The sequence below is a fragment of the Bos indicus x Bos taurus genome, chromosome 25 (genome assembly GCF_003369695.1).
Source record: "Bos indicus x Bos taurus breed Angus x Brahman F1 hybrid chromosome 25, Bos_hybrid_MaternalHap_v2.0, whole genome shotgun sequence".
Classification (NCBI taxonomy): domain Eukaryota; kingdom Metazoa; phylum Chordata; class Mammalia; order Artiodactyla; family Bovidae; genus Bos; species Bos indicus x Bos taurus.
This window is the reverse complement of record NC_040100.1, coordinates 25,192,804-25,209,075: the sequence shown is the minus strand read 5'-3', so window position 1 is coordinate 25,209,075 and position 16,272 is coordinate 25,192,804. Positions and strand designations below refer to the sequence as shown.

Here is a 16,272-nt window from a genome sequence, read left to right as displayed (position 1 = left end):
TCTTTCTGCCCTAAGGGTGGTGTCATCTGTGTGTTTGAGGTTATTGATATTTCTCTCAGCAATCTTGATTCCAGCTTGTGCTTCATCCAACTGGCATTTTGCATGGTGTACTCTGCATATAAGTTAAATAAGCAGGGTGAAAATATACAGCCTTGATGTACTCCCTTTCCAATTTGGAACCAGCCTGTTTTTCCATGTCCAGTTCTAACTATTGGTTCTTGACCTGCATATACATTTCTCAGGAGGAAGGTAAGGTGATCTGGTATTCCCATCTCTTTAAGAAGTTCCTACAGTTTGTTGTGATCCACGCAGTCAAAGGCTTTGGTGTAGTTGGATAAAGCAGAAGTAGATGTTTTTCTGGAACTCTCTTGCTTTTTCGATGACCCAGTGGTTGTTGGCAATTTGATCTCTGGTTCCTCTGCCTTTTCTAAAACCAGCTTGAACATCTGGAAGTTCACAGTAAACGCACTCTTTAAGCCCAGCTTGGAGAATTTTGAATATTACTTTGCTAGCATGTGAGATGAGTGCAACTGTGTGGTAGTTTGAACATTCTTTGACATTGCCTTTCTTTGGGATTGGAATGAAAACTGAGATTTTTCCAGTCCTGTGGCTGCTGCTGAATTTTCCACATTTGCTGGCCTATTGAGTGCAGCACTTTCACAGCATCATCTTTTAGGATTTGGAATAGCTCAACTGGAATTCCATCACCTCCACTAACTTTGTTTGTAGTGATCCTTCCTTAGGCCCACTTGACTTCACATTCCAGGATGGCTGACTCTAGGTGAGTGATCAAACCATCATGATTATCTGGGTTGTGAAGATATTTTTTGTCTAGATCTTCTGTGTATTCTTGCCACCTCTTCTTAGTATCTTCTGCTTCTGTTAGATCCATACCATTTCTGTCCTTTATTGTGCCCATCTTTGCATGAAATGTTCCCTTGGTATCTCTAATTTTCTTGAAGAGATCTCTAGTCTTTCCCATTCTATTATTTTCCTCTATTTCTTTGCACTGATTGCTGAGGAAGGCTTTCTTATCTCTCCTTGCTATTCTTTGGAACTCTGCTTTCAAATGGGTGTATCTTTCCTTTTCTCCTTTGCCTTTTGCTTCTCTTCTTTTCTCAGCTATTTGTAAGTCCTGGTCACACAACCATTTTGCCTTTTTGCATTTCTTTTTCTTGGGGATGGTCTTGATCCCTGCCTCCTATACAGCGTCACATACCTCCCTCCATAGTTCTCCAGGCACACTGTCTATCAGATCTAATCCCTTGAATCTATTTGTCATGTCCACTGTATAATCGTAAGGGATTTGATTTAGGTCATACCTGAATGGTCTAGTGGTTTTCCCTACTTTCTTCAATTTAAGTCTGAATTTGGCAATAAGGAGTTCTTGATTGGAGCCACAGTCAGCTCCCGGTCTTGTTTTTGCTGACTGTATACAGCTTCTCCATCTTTGGCTGCAAATAATAGAATCAGTCTGATTTCAGTATTGACCAACTGGTGATGTCCATGTGTAGAGTTGTCTCTTGTGTTGTTGGAAGAGGGTGTTTGCTATGAACCATGCGTTCTGTTGGCAAAACTCTTAGCCTTTGCCCTACTTCATTTTGTACTCCAAGGCCAAACTTGCCTGTTACTCCAGGTATCTCTTGACTTCCTACTTTTGCATTCCAATCTCCTATAATGAAAAGGACATCTTTTTTGGGTATCAGTTTTGAAAGGTCTTGTAAGTCTTCATAGAACTGTTCAACTTCAGCTTTTTCAGCATTACTGATTGGGGTGTAGACTTCGATTACTGTGATATTGAAGGCTTGCCTTGGAAACGAACAGAGATTATTCTGTCGTTTTTGAGATTGCACCCAAGAATTGCATTTTGAACTCTTTTGTTGACTATGAAGGCTACTCCATTTCTTCTAAGGGATTCTTGCCCACAATAATAGATATAATGGTCATCTGAGTTAAATTCGCCCATTTCAGTCCATTTTAGTTCACTGATTCCTAAAATGTCAGTGTTCACTGTTCACTCTTACCATCTTCTGTTTGACCATTTCCAATTTACCTTGATTCATGGACCTAGTATACTAGGGTTCTATGTAGTATTGTTCTTTACAGCAAGGAAGGAGGTTGCCATTATTCATTAACTCCACCATAGTTTGGTCTCAGATCAAACAGCGGGGAGGGAACACAGCCCTGCCCAGCAACAGAAAATTGGATTAAAGATTTACTTAGCATGGCCCCGCCCATAAGTACAAAACCCAGTTTCCCCCACAGTCAGTCTCTCCCATCAGGAAGCTTCCATAAGCCTCATATCCTTATCCCTCAGAGGGAAGACAGAATGAAACCCACAATCACAGAAAACTAATCAAACTGATCACATGGACCACAGCCTTGTCTAACTCAATGAAACTATGAGCCATGCCATGTAGGGCCACCCAAGACAGATGGGTCATGGTGGAGAGTTCTGGCAAAATGTGGTCCACTGGAGAAGGCCATGGCAAACCACTTCAGTATTCTTGCCTTGAGAACCTCATAAACAGTATGAAAAGGCAAAAAGATAATGACACTGAAAAATGAACTCCCCAGGTCCATAGGTGCCCAATATGCTACTGGAGAAGAGTAGAGAAAAAACTCCAGAAAGAATGAAACCTCCTTTAGTGAGCAGGAAAGAAGCACTGAGATGGAGACAGGAAGCTTCTTTGAAACAAAGTTCCCCAGGCCTGGCCCACAGGGCTCCTAATGGGGTGTAGGAGGTTTGCACTTTTAAGGAGCACCCCAGGTAATTCTGATGTAGGTAATCTGTGGCCCACGTGTTGAGCAACCATGGTCTAGACAGATTTGGTTTTAATCCTTCTCTACTTCTGTGGTGGTGGTGGTTTAATTGCTAAGTCGTTTCTACTCTTGCAACCCCATGGGCTGTAGCCCACCAGGCTCCTCTGTCCATGAGATTTTCCAGGCAAGAATACTGGAGTGGATTGCCATTTCCTTCTCTAGGGGATTTTCCCGACCCACGAATCGAACCCGGATCTCCTGCATTGCAGTCAGATTCTTTACCAACTGAGTTATGAGGGAAGCCCTGTCTACTTCTGACCTTCCTTAAAATCCCCAAATGGCGTTTAGCTCACCTTCCTTTGTTGGCCTGCAATGTTCCCTTGGTCTTGCTGCCCCATATTACTCTTTACACACCTTGAACAAGTTAAGTATACCTGGCATACTTCCGAGTTACTGGATTCCAGACCACAGCAATAAACAGACTCACAGGAATTTTTTTGTCTTCCTACGCCACTCCAGTACTCTTGCCTGGAAAATCCCATGGACAGAGGAGCCTGGTAGGCTGCAGTCCATGAGGTCGCTAAGAGTTGGACACGACTGAACGACATCACTTTGACTTTTCACTTTCATGCATTGGAGAAGGAAATGGCAACCCACTCCAGTGTTCTTGCCTGGAGAATCCCAGGGACGGGGGAGCCTGGTGGGCTGCCGTCTGTGGGGTCGCACAGAGTTGGACACGACTGAAGTGACTTAGCAGCAGCAGCAGCAGTACCCATAAAAGTTCATTTACACAATCCTGTAGTCTATTAAGTGCGTGATAGCATTATATCTAAAAAAACACTCCGTATATGTCTTAATTTAAAATACTTTATTGCTGGGGAATTCCCTGGTGGTCCAGTGGTTAGGACTCCGAGCTTTCACTGGAAAGGGTCCGGGGTTCAATCCTGGTAGGGAAACTAAAATCCCACAAGCCAGGGTGGCCAAAAGTAAAAATACTTTATTGCTTAAAAAAAACGCTGTCACCATCATCTGAGTATTCCATGAGTTATGGTCTTTTTGCAGTACTAATGTCAAAGAGCACATATCACCTTGACAAATACAAAATAAAGAAAAAGTTAGAAATATTGTGAGAATTCCCAAAATGTGACACAGACACAAAGTGAGCAAATACCGTTGAGAAATGACTTGCTTGACGTAGGTGGGATTGCCACAAATCTTCAACTTGTAAAGAAGAAAAAGTCTACAGCTTCTAAGTGCAAAAAGTGAAGCACAGTAAAACAAGATGTACCTGCATCTCATCCTGTCAGTAAAATAAGGATAATAACAGCACCTATTTCTGGTGTTAGGAGGATGCAGCTAAAGGGCCATTTCCGAAAGGGCTTAGCAAAGTGCCCGTTTTGCAGCAAGGGCTCAGTGTGTGTTACTCTTAATAAATAATGCTGGATGTTCCATTTTCCTCTCTAAGATTGTGTACTCCTCAAGGTCAGGAACTCAGATTTTTCATTCTTGTGGCTACCGTCACTACCTCAACTGTCTGAAAGAGTGCTGTCCAATAGAACTTTCACAGATGGGTATTGAGCACTTGAAATGTGATTAGTGCAACCTTGGAACTGAATTTTTTGTTTTGCTTCTAATAAGTTCTGATAAGCTAACACAGCTGCATGTGGCTAATGACCACTATATTGGACAGTGCAGGTCAATAAATGTTGAATGGAGAAAAGACTGAATGTGCCGGTATATTGGACTAGGTAGCGGGAGAGAGTGGTGAGTTGAGAGAAGTGGAAAATTCAAAGAAAGAAGAGAATAATGGACTCAGAGGTGATAGATATCTATTTGACCATAGAAATAGATGAAATAGATCTCCAGTCTATTTCAACTCCTACCCAGTGCTTAAATTCCTTCTCCCATATTGCATTGTATCTAGAAAAATCTTTTTCATCTTGGATGTTTTCCTTGTAACGTTTGCCTCTTGGTCCTTACCCTCCTGGTGCTGTGATCCAAGTTGCTAATCACAGTACCATTATGAAAACACTCAAATGTCAATAGAAGGTTGTTATTGCGGCTGTCTTTTCCCAGGAGTGTGCCCTTCTTCAGGGCAAACAGCTCTTCACAATGCAATTGACTAGTGGTGTTTTGTTGGGGAAGCTGCTCAACAACTCAAAGAGGGGATAATCCTTGTACCTACCACACAGGGCTGTTGTGACGATGGCTTAAGATGACATATGCAAAGGTGCTTGGCACTGCCTGGCATTTACAAAGTGCTCAATAAATGTTCTGATATTGACAAAGAAGCATGCTTTGCATTTGTTTTAGAATCATGGAATTTATTTTTGTCACACAGGCCTGTAGCAAGAAGGTAAAGACAAGTGTTTTGTTGCTCTCAAAAGCAGCTAATTTGATGTCACTTAGAAAGTGGTAGAGTTACAAATATAAGTTAATGAGGTCAAAGATGGTGAGTTTATATACACAGGCCCTGAAATGATTTTTATAACATGGATGATAGATCCAGTTTCTTAAAACAAACATTCTAACAAATGTAATTTTCTATAACAAACATAGTAAATTCAGTTTCTTGCAGCAAACATGAAAAGCAGGCTTGTTTGAGGTTAAGTATTACATTTTGTAAGGATATCTCCATTTAAAAAGCAAATCATCACAGCTAACAGAACTGTCAGAAACTCAATTTCATGAAAATGAGATTAGGTGTTAAGACCTTTATTCTATCTGGCTAGTCCTGTGCGTGTGTGTGTCTGTACGATGACTTACTTTCAATATTCTTCAGTTTTCTCATCTTTCCAGTGACAGCTAATCCAGGGCTTTTTATTTTCAAAAGCACCTGCATTAGTATCAATAAACGTCTTTCCTGCTAAGGCTTCTAATTAAATCTTGTGATTGCTTATGACTTAATAATTTTTAACTATGGTTTTAGCCAAGACTGAGTCAAATTATTTGCAGCTTCATTTCAGTTCAGTTCAGTCGCTCAGTCGTGTCCGACTCTTTGTGACCCCATGAATCACAGCACTCCAGGCCTCCCTGTCCATCACCAACTCCCGGAGTTCACTCAAACTCATATCCATTGAGTCGGTGATGCCATCCAGCCATCTCATCCTCTGTCGTCCCCTTCTCCTCCTGCTCCCAATCCCTCCCAGCATCAGGGTCTTTTCCAATAGGTCAACTCTTCGCATGAGGTGGCCAAAGTATTGGAGTTTCAGCTTTAGCAATGAACACCCAGGACTGATCTCCTTTCAGATGGACTGGTTGGATCTCCTTGCAGTCCAAGGGACTCTCAAGAGTCTTCTCCAACACCACAGTTCAAAAGCATCAATTCTTCAGCGCTCAGCTTTCTTCACAGTCCAACTCTCACATCCATACATGACCACTGGAAAAACCATAGTCTTGACTAGACAGTCCTTTGTTGGCAAAATAATATCTCTGCTTTTCAATATCCTATCTAAGTTGGTCATAATTTTCCTTCTAAGGAGTAAGCGTCTTTTAATTTCATGGCTGCAGTCACCATCTGCAGTGATTTTGGAGCCCCCAAAAATAAAGTCTGACACTGTTTCCACTGTTTTCCCCCATCTATTTGCCATGAAGTGATGGGACCAGATGCCATGATCTTAGTTTTCTGAATGTTGAGTTTTAAGCCAACTTTTTCACTCTCCTCTTTCACTTTCATCATGAGGCTTTTTAGCTCCTCTTCACTTTCTGCCATAAGGGTGGTGTCATCTGCATATCTGAGGTTATTGATATTTCTCCCAGCAATCTTGATTCCAGCTTGTGCTTCTTCCAGCCCAGCGTTTCTCATGATGTACTCTGCATTTAAGTTAAATAAGCAGGGTGACAATATACAGCCTTGACGTACTCCTTTTCCTATTTGGAACCAGTCTGTGGTTCCATGTCCAGTTCTAACTGTTGCTTCCTGACCTGCATATAGGTTTCTCAAGAGGCAGGTCAGGTGGTCTGGTATTCCCATCTCTTGAAGAATTTCCCACAGTTGATTGTGAGCCACACAGTCAAAGGCTTTGGCATAGTCAATAAAGCAGAAATAGATGTTTTTCTGGAACTCTCTTGCTTTTTCCATGATCCAGCAGATGTTGGCAATTTGATCTCTGGTTCCTCTGTCTTTTCTAAAACCAGCTTGAACATCTGGAAGTTCACGGTTCACATACTGCTGAAGCCTGGCTTGGAGAATTTTGAGCATTACTTTACTAGCGTGTGAGATGAGTGCAATTGTGCAGTATTTGGAGCTTACAGTCTTCTATTCTGATATTGCTGTTATTATCATTTTGCCATTGGCATCCTCATTATTGCCGTTAGTTCATCATTCCAAAGCTAGTCGCTGGCCTCAGCTCTCAATGCTTTTGTGAAACCAGGTCCCTCATGGCACCTGCTAGGTAACAACATGGACCAGTTCTGAGTCAGTGCTTGTTCCCCCAGCACAGCCGCTGAGCAGCTGGAGAAAAATGGCAGCAGATGGCTTGTCAGCAGTGCTTATCAGGCAGCATCCATCAGCGCCTTCTTACGTTGCCTACGTGTGCTGGTCCCAAGTGTTTCCTCCACTCCTCTGACTTGGTGAAACCATTTGACAGATGAAGGAGGCATTCACTGAAACTAGGCAGGTGATCAGGAGTAGGGAGAGAATCCTCCAACTTGCAAATACCAGCAGACAGATTTGTGTCTGCATACACAGAAGAAGTATTTATCTCGCTTCCCACACAGCTCAGCCCTGCATCTGTGCTTTGGTACCTTCCTCTTGGTGTCCTCGGATCCTGCTCTATCACTCATCTCTCCTACATCTTTTAACTCCACTGCTGGCTTTTCCCTCCAAGCATCCTGTAGTCAGTTAGCTTGGGGAAAGCCTCTCCCTTGGCCCCTGTCGTCTTCTAGCTCTTGTCTGTCCCTCATGCCCTCTCAGCTGAACTTCCAAAAAGAACTCTTGTTTGCACTGCCACCAGAAGTGGGGTCTGGCTACTCATCACTCAAAAGCCAATAAAGAGGCAAGTTTGGTGGAAAGGAAAGTATGCTTTATTTTGGATGCTGGCAACCTGTGGGTGGGGGGTGGGGGCCGTGGGGGAGGCAGACTCCTGTCCAAAGGCCAACTCCCTACCTCTGCCCCCCACCCCTGCCCAACCAGTAGGCTGAGGGAGAGGGCTACATGCAGAAATAGCACAATCAGCTGTGACAGTCATCTTGAAATTGGTCACCAGTGGTCAGGCCAGGATCATCTTGATTGTTTGGTAGAGTACAGTTAATCTTCAGTTCCAGGGTTGGTTTGTTCCCATTTGCTTGAGGTCAGTTCTTGGAATTGTGGCAGCTTATGGCTGCAGTCTGGTCATCATATAGTTAACTTCTTCCCCTGCGTGGTGGGTATATCAGTACTTGTAAGACAGCTTACAGAATATGGGTCAGAATATTATCTATAGTCCTTCTTGAGATGGAACTAAAGGTCCCTGACTACGCTTAATGACTAAACCATTATTATTTAGTTTTGTTGGACTGCTTTCCTCCGTTTCTGCATTTTCTCACTTCTCTGATTATTTTTTGGCTAAAGTTTGTCCACAAACAGAAGGAAAGTGGAGGAGATGGTGGGCTAATACCATAGGGTCTTGCTTGATTTCAACACCGCTGTCATTCCCATTCCTCTATAAGCCCATCAGCTCCTATTTCACGGCTCTGATGAAATCGTTCTCATACGTCAGTCATCATATCTACCTGTGTTGGGCCAGGCATTGACCCCAGGCACTGTTCAAGACACCAACAATTATTTTCCATCATAGACTGCCAGTTCAGAAATCAGCAGTTCCTCTTATATGCGTCCCTTTCACTTTTCATGGTCCCTGCATTGATTCTCTAATCCCTATAGATCCTACTGACTCCACATCTCCTGTGAGCCCCAACTCCCCACCCCCTGGTTCTCATGGGCCCTTACCACTGCCTGTTTAGATCACTGCTGTAGCTTTATAATTGGGAAGGGCTTCCTTCCAGACTATCTTTCCACAAGAAGCTCTCTCAAAATCTGATCACATCATCCCATGACCTAGAATGATTATCACAGCTTTCATGGTGAATATAAGCTTTTTAGCTTAACATCTAAGCCCTTTAATAATTTGGTCTCAGACTTCCTTGGTGGCTCAGTGGTAAAGAAACCACCAGCCAGGGCAGGAGGCATGGGTTCGATCCCTGATCGAACATGTGGGAAGATCCCACATGCTGTGGAGCAAGTAAGCCCATGAGCCACAACTGTTGAGCCTGTGCTCTAGAGCCTGGAAGCCACAACTACTGAGCCCACGTGCCGCAACTGCCGAAGCACATGGGCCCGAGAGCCTGAGCTCCACAGCAAGAGAAGCCACCACGACGAGAAGCCAGCGCCCCGCAACCAGAGGGTAGCCCCTGCTCACTGCAACTAGAGAAAAGCCCTCGAAGCAACGAAGACCCAGCCAATAATAAAGAAAATCAAAAAACAATAATTTGGTCTCTGTCTCTCTTTTTTTAGGTTCATCACCTACCATTTATCCGAATCATCCTAATGGTTAACATTTACAGAGCTGCCCTTTATGTGCCAGGCACTGTGCTAGGTGCTTGATTTTCCTCTTGTCTAAACCTCATAGCAACTTGGTGGTTTAAACAGATAAGGAAATTGAGGCATAGAGAGCTTAAACTTGCCCCAAGTGAGTGGTGGAATCAGACTCCAACTCGGATATGTGCGACACTCAAGTTTAAGCCCTTAAGCAACACACCAGCGTGGTTCGAAGGGTAGACCTGGGGCACCTATGTCACAATCTCCCAGACACTTGCTAATGTGCAAGTTCCTTTGGTGTGATGACTCACCCCTGTTCCTTGGGGGTGAGTCCCTAAGCTCTGCATTTTAAATAAGCTCTCCTGGCAAGTGACTAAGCCCCAGTACCACTGTCCTGTGCTGTGTACCTTTAGCCATAGGAAACCATGCCTTCCAACACACCGTGCTGTTCCATTCCTCTGAGCCTTTGCACAAGCTTTGCCTCTCACTGGACAATCTCTGCTTTCTTCTATCTTTATCTTTTAAGACTCAAGCCCAAGTGACCTCTCTTCTGGAAAGCCTTCTATTATTCTTCACACTGATTTTGAAGCCTCTTCTTGGTGCTTCCTGAGTGCAGCCCTCTACAACATTGCTTTCACACTTCGTAACCGCTGGCTCTTACCATCCATCCCCTCACCAAACCAGCTCATCTGCCGTCTTCATCTGTCCCTCCAGCACCTTGCTCAGCCCTTCACCACAGTGTATGCTGGCCAAGTGTTCACTGGATTCACTTCCAGCCTCCACCTTCCTGGTTCATCCATTTCCAGTAGGCCACTGTTGGGGAACATTGCATTTTAATGGCTGTTTCAGTTAGAAACATGTTCAGCTGCAAGTCACAGAAAGCCCTACCAATAGTGGTCTGAGCAATAAAGACATTTCATTACGTCACATCCCTCGAGCATGGCAGGGTGGGGAGCAGGATCCAATTTGAGCGCAAGGGTTCTGTTCCACCAACAGAGTTACAGGCTGTTTCTGCTCTGCCTCTTGCATAATGTTGCCTTCATTGTGTAAAATGAACATCTACTTTTATTTGTTCTTGGATTACTGTTTGTTTAACAAATATGTAACATCAAATTCTCCTAACCAATTTCAGGTTTCCCCTGCTATCCAAAAGTAGAGAGAATTCCTATGCAACCTTTCAAAAGCCAAAACGGCATAAGTGAAGAAGTAATTATACCTTAGGTCACATCTTGCTAAAGGATGCATAAAATAAATCGAGAAAAAGCACAGTGTTCACAGAGAATTCAAAGCTATGGCAGCTTGATGCTGAGTTCAGTGTAGTCCCAGGGAAGAAGCATGGCATCACCGACTTAATGGACATGAGTTTGGGTAAACTCCGGGAGTTGGTGATGGACAGGGAGGCCTGGTGTGCTGCGGTTCAAGGGGTCGCGGAGTCGGACACGACTAAGCAACTGAACTGAACTGAACTGAACTCCACTGCTTGGGGTACACACTTCCTCTACAACAGTTCACTGCACAACAAACTGAATGTTCTTTTTCAGTTTTCATCTTTTCTCATAAAAACAACAATGCTCTTTAGACTAATTTTGGTTAGTGAACACAGGTAGATCTTTTGTCAAAGTGAAGTGCATAAAGCAAACTTAAAAAGTGGGAGAGACCTGGAATCCAGTTTATAAGCTTAAGTAACTAAAAGATTGTAAACATTAGTATACTGTATTGGTGTTTTTCTTTCTGGCATACTTCACTCTGCATAATAGACTCCAGTTTCATCCACCTCATTAGAATTGATTCAAATGTATTCTTTTTAATGGCTGAGTAATACTCCATTATGTATATGTACCACAGCTTTCTTGTCCATTCATCTGCTGAATACAGTATACTAATGCATATATATGGAATTTAGAAAGATGGTAACGACAACCCTGTATGTGAGACAGCAAAAGAGACACAGATGTATAGAACAGTCTTTTGGACTCTGTGGGAGAGGCGGGCGGCAGGGGGGATGATTTGGGAAAATGGCATTGAAACATGTATAATATCATATAAGAAACGATTCGCCAGTCCAGGTTTGATGCAGGATACAGGATGCTTGGGGCTGGTGCACTGGGATGACCCAGAGGGATGGTATGGGGAGGGAGGTGGGAGGGGGGTTCAGGATTGGAAACGTGTACACCCGTGGCAGATTCATGTTGATGTATGGCAAAACCAATACAATATTGTAAAGTAATTAGCCTCTAATTAAATAAATTTAAATGAAAAAGATTGTAAACATTTATACACATAATACACCTGATTTTCTTAAAAATTTCTAATGCCAAACCAGCAAATTTTTCTTCAGTTCTCTTTACAAAGTTAATCAAATTCATAAAGCTTTCAATGTAAAAAGCATCAGTCTTTAATCAATTATGTTTTAATTGAAATCACAAAGTGATAGCAGTGTTAAATTCTCAAATATGCCAAATTCTCTTAAACATTACAGAGGCTTGAAATAAAAACATCAGATCATCCTGAAGCTAATTATTTCCCCATACTTCTGCAGAATCATATGCAGAATCATAACTATATCTTTCGTGGTTGTATGATGAAAAAGTTTGTATATTTTCCATCAAATTTCTGCTTGGGAAAAATATAAATGGCAGATAAGTAATGGTTAAAGAAATATAGATAAAAGTAAAATATAATTTTAAATATGTGTAAGATAGATTATACCTGAGAAGAACAGACAGGTTTAGGAGTATGAATTACTGTAAACCTTTTGGAGGGCAATTTGGCCCAAAATTTAAATCATTTTTTCATTTGAAAGAACAATTTCACATCTAAGAGTTAATCCTACAAAAGCACCTCCTTTCTGATCGATGGTATAATGTATAAAGATGCTTACAGCGGCATTGTAATAATGAAAAATTGGAAGCAATCTAAAAGCCCACTAAGTACACTGGTTGAATAAATGAGGCACACTGTATAGTAGCAGCACTGAAAGAATTCCACGTCAGGACATAGAATGGATCCTGGCACACAATGGGCTCTCACAAATACAGTGAATTGACGAAGAGTCAGAAGTAACTTGCTGTAATATTTGCTTTGTTCATGCATTCATTGATTGCATCATTCATTCAGTTTCAGAATTCCCTGGTAGTCCAGTGGTTAAGACTTGGCACTTCTAATGCAGGGGCATGTGTTTGATGCTTGGTAGGGGAACTAAGATCCCGCATGCTGTGCAGAATGGCCACAGTTTTTCTTAAAAAAAAATATATTCATTCAGCTTCATATTCTTTGGGAATATGATGGTGAGCACAAACAGACCAGGTACATCCCTGCCCACCCCCCAAAGAAAACCAGTCTATTAAAAGATATTCGATAATTTTTATAAATTTCAAATAAGAATAAGACTTGATATAAGCTTTGCAGAATAAGGACATGGTGTTTATCAGGTTCTATGCTTGGATGATTTGACCTAGTCTAGGAGATATAAAGTAAATGAATGTATTTGTGAAATATGTACAAATGTTAGTAAATGCATTGAAAAAGACTTGGATGAATCTATGCCAATTCCAACAATATTTATGAGTCGGAGACGACTGAGCGACTTAACTTTCACTTTTCACTTTCACTCAATGGAGAAGGAAATGGCAACCCACTCCAGTGTTCTTGCCTGGAGAATCCCAGGGACGGCAGAGCCTGGTGGGCTGCTGTCTATGAGGTCGCACAGAGTCAGACACGACTGAAGTGACTTAGCAACAGCAGCAGCAGCAGCCATAATGGGATAAGACATCTCTGTGTTATTTGGAATTTTTCTCACAATAAACGTGTTGCTTTTGTAATCAAAGCTATAAATATATGCTATGCTGTGCTTTGTCACTCAGCCGTGTCTGTCTCTTTGTGACCCCGTGGACTGAAGCCAGCCAGGCTCCTCTGTCCATGGGGATTCTCCAGGCAAGAATACTGGACTGGGTTGCCATGCCCTCCTCCAGGGGATCTCCCCAACCCAAGGATTGAACCCAGGTCTCCCACATTGCAGGCGGATTCTTTACCAGCTGAGCTACCGGGAAACCTGTAACTGTATATGTATCTTAAATCCAAACAAACAATTTTTACACCACATTGGTGATTCTCAAAATGTTGGAGGACGACAGTAAATTTACATTTTTTGCTTGAGAGGAAAAAATAAAGTGGCAGAACTAGAGCTACTGTGGTGGGCAGAATTCTCAGATGGTCCCCAAGATTCCTGCCCCTAGTGCACATACCTCCCAGTTGTCCAATCAGATACTAATCCAGGGATTAGTGTCAAAGGATTTTCTATATCTAATTTAAGTGTATAATCTATTGAGATTATCTTTTTTTTCTAAATTGAATCTGTAGTTTTGTTTTGTTTTTGGCTGCACCGTGCAGCTTATGGTATCTTAGTTCCCCTGGCCAGGGATTGAACCCAGAGCTCTGGCACTGGAAGCTCAGAGTCCTCACCACTGAACCACCAGGGAATTCCCTCAATTGACTCTCAATTGGGGAGATTATTGTAGGTGGGCCTGGCTTAATCAGGTGAGTCCTTAAAAGAAGTCAGATTCAAGCAGAAGAGACTTCTGCTTGCTTTGAAGACGCAAATAACCATGAGTGAGCTATTGTGGCAAGGATCTGAGGGTAGCAAGCCTTTAGAAGCTGAGAGCAGTTTTCATAACAACCCAAAAGAAAACTGGGACTTCAGACCTATATCCACAAGAAACTGAATCCCACCAACTATCAGTGAACTTGGAAGAGGACTCCAGCTGTCAGATGAGATCACAGTCATGGCTCACACCTTGATTTCAATCTGATGAAACCCTGACCCTCGGGAAGTGTGAGATAATAAATCTGCATTATTTAAAGTTGCTAAGTTTGTGGTAGTTTGTTAGACAGCACTAGAAACCTATTAAATTGCTAATAACCTGCATCCTGACGTACTTGTTCCCAGTCTGATACCTAAGAGTTAAAAAAAAGTTGAGAATTTCTCTACTACTTGATAAGGAACTGCTGCTGCTAAGTCGCTTCAGTCGTGTCTGACTCTGTGCGACCCCATAGACGGCAGCCCACCAGGCTCCCCCTTCCCTGGGATTCTCCAGGCAAGAACACTGGAGTGGGTTGCCATTTCCTTCTCCAGTGCGTGAAAGTGAAAAGTGAAAGTGAAGTCAGTCGTGTCTGACTCTTAGCGACCCCATGGACTGCAGCCTACCAGGTTCCTCCGTCCATGGGATTTTCCAGGCAAGAGTACTGGAGTGGGGTGCCATTGCCTTCTCCAGATAAGGAACTAGATGATGGAATAAAATTTGCCTCCAGTACAACTGCAACAGTTCCATTTTACCCAGAAATTTTGTTTTCCCTCATCACTACAAAGCAACTATGTGATTGCCTTTGAAACACTGACCTTTCCAGAAATATTTTACCGGTCTTTCCCTTGGGGGCGGAACTAATACAGCCATGGGCATTTTCTGTTTCAGCAATAGCTGTCGTAGAACTTGTGCAGAATGTTCTTTGCATTGAGCTCCGCAGCAGGTTAACTGTGATCAGTCTTGAAACCTGGCAATCATTCTCCATCTCACTGCATGTTAGAATCAGCTGACTATAAAAATATTGATCTTCTGATTCTTGCCTCAGACCTATTGGAATAAAAATTTCTGGGGTTGGGCCAAGACATTAGCATTTTCAAAGAGCTACCAGGTGATTCTAATGTATAGCAAAGATGGAAACTTAATGGAGGTTGCAGTAGGACCTCTCCAACTTTAGTTTCATTATATATATATTATATGTGTACATATGTAATATATATATAATTTTTATTTATTTATTTTTGTCTGTGCTGGGTCTCCGTTGTTACCTGAGGGCGTTCTCTACTTGCAGTGAGCAGGGGCTACTCCCCTGTTGCAGTTGCACAGGCTCTAGGGCACAAACTTAATAATTGTGGCACACGGGCTTAGTTGCCTCAAGGTGTATGGAATCTTCCCAGATCAGGGATTGAACCTCTGTCTCCTGCCCTGGCGGGCAGATTCTTTACCATTGAGCCATCAGGGAAGTCCCTTAGCTGTGTTTTTAATTCCCCAGGAATGCTGATGCTGCTGGTCTGTGGGCAATGCTTTGACTAGCAAGGGTTTATGGGATTGCTTTTCTAGCTGTGTGTCCGGATCTGGCAGTCTTAACTTCACGCCCATCCCCAGAAATGCCTGAGATGGCTCATCTTGCCTCTGTCTCTTTTATTCTGCCCTCCTATACACAACATTTTCTTCTTCCTTTTCTCCCCTCTCCTTCCTGTATGCTGAGCCATGCTCTTCATTTTCTTCCTCTTTTATCCCTTGTCATTAGCATAACTTGGGAGGCAAAATCTAAATCTACCTGCTTAGGAAGAGTCTCAAACTCTTATATAAAGCCTAGACTATTTCATGCAAGAGAAGAATCATCTCTCAGCCATTTAAATAAACACCCTGTTTGTTGTTTTTTCACTTTTGTAAACCACTAACCAAAATAAAATTTAAGAATATTTTATTCAGAGGAAACGAAATAACATCAAGCTTTAATGAAGTATGGAATTGAGGGTCTTTTTTTTTTTTTTTTCCTCCACTCCCTGCAGAGTATGAAGCTGAGCTTCCTCCCTTTCCTGAAGGATATAAAGTCAAACAAGACGCTGTGGTTACTGTGAGTATCACCTGGGCCCCAACCTAACTGAAAGGTTCTAACTGGAGAACAGCATTGACAACTGGTGAGCATCAGACAGTGTCATGAATCGGGAAGTGGGGAAAGGAAAGGCCCTGGAACCAGAACCAGAAGTGGCCAGTCCCAACTCTGCTGCTTAAAGGGCATCACATAACCACTCTGAGTCTCAGTTTCTGCATCCGTTAAATGGAGCAGGTCATCCTTGACTGACTCACAGGGCCTTTGTAGGGCTCAAATGAGATCCTAGATGAAGAAGACCTTTCCAGTGAATTCAGTGTCGCTTCCATGTTGGGGGCAGTTTTGCAGATGGAGCAGAT

General features: G+C 42.6%; 1 protein-coding gene across 3 annotated transcripts in view; it reads left to right on the top strand.

Annotated features, from left to right (window-relative positions):
* Positions 1–16,272, top strand: part of IQCK (IQ motif containing K) — a 163,301-nt gene that overhangs the window by 1,262 nt on the left and 145,767 nt on the right. For all 3 annotated transcript variants that reach the window (XM_027528183.1, XM_027528185.1, XM_027528182.1), the window contains exon 2: positions 15,873–15,937. In XM_027528183.1, coding sequence (XP_027383984.1) covers positions 15,873–15,937 — 65 coding nt within the window. The remainder of the gene's footprint in view (positions 1–15,872; positions 15,938–16,272) is intronic.